This window comes from Sprattus sprattus, assembly GCF_963457725.1.
Source record: "Sprattus sprattus genome assembly, chromosome: 9".
In the NCBI taxonomy this organism is placed as follows: domain Eukaryota; kingdom Metazoa; phylum Chordata; class Actinopteri; order Clupeiformes; family Clupeidae; genus Sprattus; species Sprattus sprattus.
In genome coordinates this window covers 10,205,101-10,213,016 of record NC_137928.1, presented here as the reverse complement: position 1 = coordinate 10,213,016, position 7,916 = coordinate 10,205,101, and the positions used below count along the sequence as shown (strand labels likewise).

The following is a 7,916-nucleotide window of genomic DNA, read 5'->3' as shown; positions in this document are numbered from 1 at the left end:
GTTTACTGTGAGGGGAATGCTGTGTGTGTGTGTGTGTGTGTGTGTTTGTTTCAGAGAGTGTGTGTATGTGTTTGTGTGTGTGCGCACATATATTTCAGTGTGTGTGTGTGTGTACATGTGTATGTGTATGTGCATGTGCATGTGTCAGAGTATGCGGGAGAGGGTGTATGTGTGCATACATGTGTGTGTGTGTGTGTGTGTGTGTGTGTGTGTGTGTGTGTGTGTGTGTGTGTGTTCGTGTGTGTGTGTGTGTGTGTGTGTGAACATGTGTGGGGGTGTAAGACCATGTGACGCTGCACGTCAGACTGCATAAAGCTTCTGCCCATTTGACACGAGATGAAGAGCAGCGATTTGATCCGATGTGAAGTCGCGTGTGTGGCTTGACATGCCCATTCAGCACTGGCTGATCCGCTGTCAGAATGCACCCATGGCAGACGGCTACGGCCAGGACCAGCCAGCCAGTAGGGCCCCAAAGCCGGGGCCAACGTCCAAGCAGTCGTCGTCCCCCACCCCCCTCGATCAATCGTACAGCATTCCTCAAGATATATATCGACAGCTGGGGCGTCAAGGCTCCGACTGCCGGCACTGCTCAAGTTTGATGAGGATCAACTGCCCTCAGCATTTCCAAGAAACCATTGCCGGGGTTATTGAGTGGGGCTGTGTTTTATGTAGCGGCTTGAGGTTCCAGTTCCCTTTTATAGGAGGCTAGAGGCGTTTGAAAGAGGGGAAAAAAGACCTGGGATCTTTTGGACTCGTGAAAAGGAGTTTAATACGGAAGTCTTTGCTTATTCACATTTATCTGCAGAGGAAAAAAAAAAGATTTCCCCCAGGCTTGTTTCGCTCACACAAGTCAGCAGTTTGACGTTTTTATTAGATTTTTTGCTGATGCACTGTTTAACTATTGTCAGTTGAAGGTTAGCCCACTCTGTGCCTGACCAAAACCTTCAAACCTTATAAAGCTTTGCACTGTAAATAGTTTCAGAAACAGCGGCCTGTAGTGACTGTTTCCAGACCTGTTTCTTATAGTAGTCAAACATCCTTCAAGGGATGATGATTTCCCTGAAATGTGACTAAATCTGTGGTCTCTTCATGGTTTGGTGAGCAGTGAAATAGGTTAAAAACTCAATGCCACCTGCGTTAGTGCAGACCTCGGTGCTTACACCTCCTGACAATTTCCTGGACAGTTTGGAGGCAGAATAACACACTGTAAACCAGAGAAATACTTGCTCAACTGCCGTAAGTTCTTGGGAAGACAGCAATCATCTGTAAGGTGATTTCCATTTGAAAAACAAAGAGCATGCATAACCACTCAAATCCGTCCAAATCAATTTCTCTCTACTTAAATCCATCTGTATCTGCTAGTATGTACACGTTCCTGTTAAGGTTTTTTATCTTTCCCCTTTGCTGCCAGAATATTAAACCAGACTTTTAATCACAGCCCATCCAGTTTCCTTGCCAACACTACAGACGAAATCAGACATTTGAGACTCCCCCCCCCCCCCCCCCCCCCCCCCCCCCCACTTAGCTTAGCTCTGTGTGGAAGCTGGGCAGTGCGGCAAATAGGTTGGATACAGCCGTTTCCCTGTGTTCAAAAAAAGCCGGCCGTGTAGTTCACAGAACAATAAGTCAGCGTATTGGAGACAAAAAGGAAAGCTTGCCTGGCTGTGATTGGGGAGTCTGGTTTTGTTTTTCAAGGACTTTGTTCACCACTGTGAACAAACAACTGGGCTTTATAAATGAGCTCAGGACCGGCTCGGTGGGCGCGCTGACAGATCCACACACACATGCTTTCTGGCACACAGACTCCACATGATCAATGCCTCGCTCTAGTGGTCGGGGTTAATCTGATCATTTGACTTTGTTTTCCTCTGCCCCGACCCCCCCCCAGCACACACACATACACACACACATACACACACACACACACACACACACACACACACACACACACACACACACACCATACACACACACACACACACATACACACACATACACACACACACACACACACACACACACACACACACACCTTGATGTGAACCTTGGATCTATAGATAAATCGTGTATTTCCTGTGCTGCCCGTTTTAGCCGCACCGTGGGCGTCCATTTTCCTCGTTCTTTTATCGGATGATCAGCACTCCGGTATGAATTGTTCTGCCCTCGGAGGCTCTCAGGCGTAGAAAAATGCTCCACCTGACTTCTTCTGCCTCCCCTCTGGTGGATAACCTTTATATAAACTCCACTGACTCACTCTGCCTTTTTATTTTTTTTGTCTCAAGGATGCCTGTCCTCTGAGATGAGAGCTAAAACAGGCAGATTTAGCGAACAATGTCTTTTTTTGTTCGCGTTTTCAGAACTACGCGAGTTTGTGCTTATTGCCCCTATTCTGCCCCTCCCTCAGGTGCGGTTGGAGTGGCCGACTGACCTGGCGGTGAGCCCCATGGACAACTCTCTGTATGTTCTGGACAACAATGTAGTGCTCCAGATCTCTGAGAACCACCAGGTAACCACGAGGTCATGTCTACATGTATTACTGCTCCGGATCAAATAGTCCATGTCTCTGAAATGCTCTATTCTGTTCTTTCTGTCTGCTGTCTGTCTATCTCTCTTAACTCTGTCTAGGTGCGCATTGTGGCTGGCCGTCCTATGCACTGCCAGGTTCCCGGCATCGACCACTTCCTAGTAAGCAAAGTGGCGGTGCATGCCACGCTGGAGTCGGCAAACGCCCTGGCGGTCTCGCACAGTGGCGTGCTCTACATCGCCGAGACGGATGATATGAAGGTGAACCGTGTGCGGCAGGTGTCGACCAGCGGCGAGATCTCGCTGGTGGCTGGCTCCCCGAGTGGCTGCGACTGCAAAAGCGACCCCAACTGCGACTGCTACTCCGGCGACGAGGGCTACGCCAAGGACGCACGGCTGTACGCGCCCTCCTCACTGGCGGTGTCAGCCGACGGCGAGCTGTTCATCGCCGACCTCGGGAACGTGCGTATCCGCTATGTGCGCCGCAACCGCCCCTTCCTGAGCCCGCTCAACATGTACGAGGTGACGTCGCCCATCGACGACGAGCTCTACCTGTTCGACGCCAACGGCAGCCACATCTACACGCAGAGCCTCACCACTGGTGACTACATCTACAACCTGACCTACACCGGCGAGGGCGACCTGGGCACCGTAACCGACCTCAACAAGAACGTGGTGACCATCCGCCGTGATGCCACCAGCATGCCCCTCTGGATCATGGCACCGGACGGGCAGACCTTCTGGTTCACCATCGGCACCAACAACGCCCTGAAGAGCGTGGCAGCCCAGGGGCACGAGCTGGCCATCATGACCTACCACGGGAGCTCGGGGCTCCTCGCCACTATGAGCGACGAGGACGGCTGGACCACTTTCTATGAGTAAGTGAAAAAAGTCGATTTATTTTAGTGGTTTTGTTTGAAAGAATTCTCCACTTTTTGCTCTTTCAAGAACCCATGGTATGTTGTTTAAGTGTCCTTCCGTGTTGTGGTTATGGCATCTAGCAGAGTCGATTGTGGTTAAAAGCTTGTATTGAAGCTTGTATTGGTTCTTGTGTTGTTGTATTAATTGCAGCTCATTCACACAGTGTGAGACCCTGTACAGGCAGGCCTTCCACTTCTAAAAGGATTTTGCTGGTACTGTTTGTGGTGGTGGGGGTGGCATGTTACTATGGAGACAGTCCCTAAATTGGTGTTTCTAGCGGTGCTTGCTTGGCCAATCCTGGATTCCAGGCACGTTCGTGCAGAGTAGTTCCTTTCAAAGTTGGCTCTGACAGGGACAAATATTTGCTGAGAATTTATTCTCTCTTCGCTCTCGTCGTTATTGGCTCAGGGACCTGATATGTTTCCTTCAAATATTTCTGTCATTCATTTTGAATTTGCGGTTCTCACCTGTGAAGGAAAAGAGAGGGGCTCTCAAGTGTATAATCCTGTTTGCTGTAATCACACAAAACAGGATTAAGGAGGTTTTTTTAAGGAAACTAATTTAGCACATATTTTATCCCAGTTTAGAAGTCATGAGTGCACACAATAAAGCTCCTTTTGGCTCTTTTTTTGTAGGGTTCCTGATTTTTTTGTCAGACGCTCTTACCAGCACAAGTGAAATGTTGGCATTTGATATTTGAAAGGTGGAGGATTTTATCAGCCATTTTCGTTTAACAAGTTTTATCACATTTAAACAGTAAGTCCAGAAAATGCATTGGCTAGTGAAGGCTACTAAGGGATGCAGGTTCCATCAAAAGAATAAAGATTTGTTTTATATTTTTATAAACAGGGGTCAACTCTCCACTGCAAAAATGGCGAAAGCAGGACCACTAGGCCTTTTTAAAGATAGACGTGTCTGGTTTATAACCCGATAGCATCTTATTCCTGTAATTGGGCTACAATTCATTATCTATCCTTACACCTCCCTTTTAATTTATGTTTGTCTCCCTCACAAGGAAATTAAATCACAAAATCACAAACACAAATGTATTATCTCAATATGTGCAAAATACATTGAATGTAACAACACAACGTTTCCCATTTGTAGGTTTCATGTATGGTATTTTTCTGGGCAATTAGATTTTACCATTGCGCACACACACACACACACGCGCGTTCGCCCCTTGGGTAAAACAAAGTCTTGCATGTAATGAAACGCTCCTCTCGTTGCGCTTGCATAATTAGCTTTGAAGGTCAGGTCCTTACCCGAGGGGTCAACGGCATAATACCCCCCTTCCCCCATCAGTAACGCGCAGGAAGTCGGAGCATTTATCTGTCTTCTGAAGAGACACGCATGCGGCCAGCAGACCATTCTAGTTAGCCGCACACTGCTTTTTATCGCGCCGTGCACCTGAGCTCGTTAATTACGCCGCCTTTACCCTGTTCGAAGCGGCAATTGTTATCGGATGGAATGATGCAGGGCTGAACTTCCACCGCCACTAGCCGCCCACCACACGCAAAGCAGAAACGGCACATCTTGTTCTCCCGCTCCCATACAGATAGCGCTCCTCCAATTGTTTTGGTTCCTGTCATTGTTTGTGGATAGTGGAGTGGCTCTGCTCTCCTGCTGCATTGGTGACTGGTATAGTAGGCAGATGCCCTTTTACTGAGGTTCACCTGTAAATATCAGAGTCGCAGAGCACAAAGTAAACAAATCACTCGCCGTTAAGCTCCACTTGACCTTTCAGCCTGTTGTTTGGCTTTGTGCATGTTGTATTTATTTATCTGTTTGTTTGTTTATTTCTTATCTAATCAAGTGGTACAAGGCAACAAAGCCAAATAATTTGCACAATTACCGACTGCAAACAGACCTTTGTGGATTAGGCTGCCTCATGTTGTGGGCAGTTGGCAGCCGGTGCTGCCAGTCTTGGACATATGTTGGCCAGTTGATAGATTGGATCGTAGGCAGAAACGAGACGCTCCGTTCTAGATTAAGGTTTCCTGAGCCAGACCGCATCAGTTGGGTCACTCCACAGAAATAGATTTGAATAAGTAAAATAAACATCCAAGAGGGTGACGAAACGTTTCAGCACTCCAGGAGACTGGCCTCTTTCTGGATTGAGCTAGCTGCAGAGGCATGTGTATGCTCATCCTGTGTGTGTGCGTGCGTGTTTGTGTGTGTGTGTGTGTGTGTGTGTGTGTGTGTGTGTGTGTGCTGAGAGGGTTATGATTGTGTGTGAGTGGAGTGTACAGCTGGCTTTGGTAGTGGTGTAAGGTCAAAGGCTGAGCATGAGACGTGGGGGGGGGATCCAAGGGGAACCCCAGGTGCTCCATATCTTATGTGTGTGTGTGTGTGTGTGTGTGTATGTGTGTGGCTGTGCGTGCTTGAGCAGGTGCATGTGTGTACTCTCATGTCCAGCAGAACCTGGCTAATAGGCCTCTCAGTGTGAGCTGGGCCGGCTGTAGGTCTCAGAGCAGCCAGAGCTTTCTCTCTCTCCTTTTCTCTCTCTTTCTCTTTCTCTCTCTCCTTCTCTCTTTCTCCCTCTCTCTCTCCTTCTCTCTCTCTCTCTCACTCTCTCTTTCACTCTTCCTGCTCTGGACCCTGCAGAGAGACTGAGGGGTTATGGGTCACTGATCAAAGCCAGACACACACCAGCAGCTAGGGAGAGGCTGGAGATTTGAGGGGTCTGTGTGTGTGTGTGTGTGTGTGTGTGTGTGTGTGTGTGTGTGTGTGTGTGTGTGTGTGTGTGTGTGTGTGTGTGTGTGTGTGTGTGTGTGTGTGTGTGTGTGTGTGTGTGTGTGTGTGGGTGTGTGTGTGTGTGTGTGTGTGTGTGTGTGTGTGTGTGGGTGTGTGTGTTGAGGTGGCAGGAGGGCATGAGAGGGGGGTCAGATGGTGAAGCTCCCAGCCTCCACAACTGCAGGGCCACTCTGAAGCAGCAGCACAGTCTTGGGGCAGTGCACAGCAGTCCGTCACTGTGGCGTTTGTAAGACGCGCCGTTGTTCCTCTGGTTGGACTTTCTTAGCGAGTGTATTCCCCTTTCTTACTTGCGTGTTACATTTTACTCACTTACTATTCATTTTTATTATTATTATTATTTGTGTTGGTTTTGTCATCGTTTCAGTCTGGAGATTTCCCCTGTTGGTGCAATGTGAAGAGAAGCCCGTGTCTGCGCCTGTAGTCTGCAGTGAGGCGGCCATTTAGTACACCCTTTTCCTCTGTCTGTGTCATGCACTGAGCCACTGTGGATGGGGTAGCACCCGACCCGTGTGAAATTAGAGGAGCTTTGCATCCGTACATCTCTGTATGCCACTGATGCTGCCGTGAGGCTCTCCCCTCCCCTCCCCTCCCCTCCCCTCACACTGGGTATCTCTGCCACAGTCGCAACAGTCTCTACAGCAAAGTGCCTGTGATTTGATTCATCTGGGGAAATGTTATCTCCCTCCATCTCAAGCACTCTATGTCTATTTCCTCTCTCTCTTTTTGTCTCTCTCAACCCCACAGTCAGACGCAGTCGTTTTTTTTATATGTATATTTGATATTTCGATAACCGCAGAAGACACAGGGCTATTTTTTTGGGGGGAGCACTGTAAGACGAAGAGCTCTTTTGCTATCTCATCTATTTGTCTGTTGTTTTTTACGTCAGTGAGTGGCTCTTCAGATGAAAGTTTTGCCCAGCAGATAAAAGTCTGTGTTCCCTCCCTGGCGGGCGATGTAAATTTGCTTGCTCTTGGACGGGCGAGTGGAGAGAGACTGGAGATGCTCTTAATGATGATCTCTGAGTCACGCAGGTTGACCTCTCAGGATGTGGTGCAACAACAGGTTTGGGAAAGAGCTGAAGATACACAACCAGAACTCCCTCTCGTCTGTGGAAGCAGATTGTTTTCTCTCTTCATCAGAGACTAGCACAATATGGCAACACACACACACACACAAACACACACACACACACACACACACACACACCCAAAACGATCTCACTTTCTCTCTGCCCCTCTCCTCTCCTTATACACACATGTCCCTTCACATGCTGGTGTCCATATTCACACACACACACACACACACACACACACACACACAAACAGATATGCATGCACCCAACCAAATTAACAACCCACACACACAAAAACACTCACACACTATTTTTGTGTTTTTGGTGCGGCAGTCATTCTTGACGACAGAACCAGGAACAACTCATCCCTTCATGTCTTCATTGTGCCCTTTGGCTCTGCTGCCTCTCTGAATTTGTCCGGGGCTCGCTTCATTTTTAAACCCCTGGTAGCCCTTCAGGCAGGCATTTTTCAGATTTTTGTTGCCCAAAATGAATTATGGAATATGAGTTTTTGGTTTATTTATTTTCCACCTCAATAAATATTGTTTTTGGCATCAAACATTACTCAGCAAAGAAAACTTTTACTCTGTAGAAGTTGATTCAGAGAGGTAATGCGCTGTGCACTCACCCATTACTCAGCAAA

At 48.0% G+C, this 7,916-nt stretch overlaps 1 protein-coding gene across 2 annotated transcripts in view; it reads left to right on the top strand.

Annotated features, from left to right (window-relative positions):
- Positions 1 to 7,916, top strand: part of tenm4 (teneurin transmembrane protein 4) — a gene marked incomplete at both ends in the record, with an annotated part of 136,886 nt that overhangs the window by 101,352 nt on the left and 27,618 nt on the right. For both annotated transcript variants that reach the window (XM_080845311.1, XM_080845310.1), the window contains 2 exons: positions 2,405 to 2,506; positions 2,626 to 3,401. In XM_080845311.1, the coding sequence (XP_080701437.1) occupies positions 2,405 to 2,506; positions 2,626 to 3,401 (878 nt within the window). The remainder of the gene's footprint in view (positions 1 to 2,404; positions 2,507 to 2,625; positions 3,402 to 7,916) is intronic.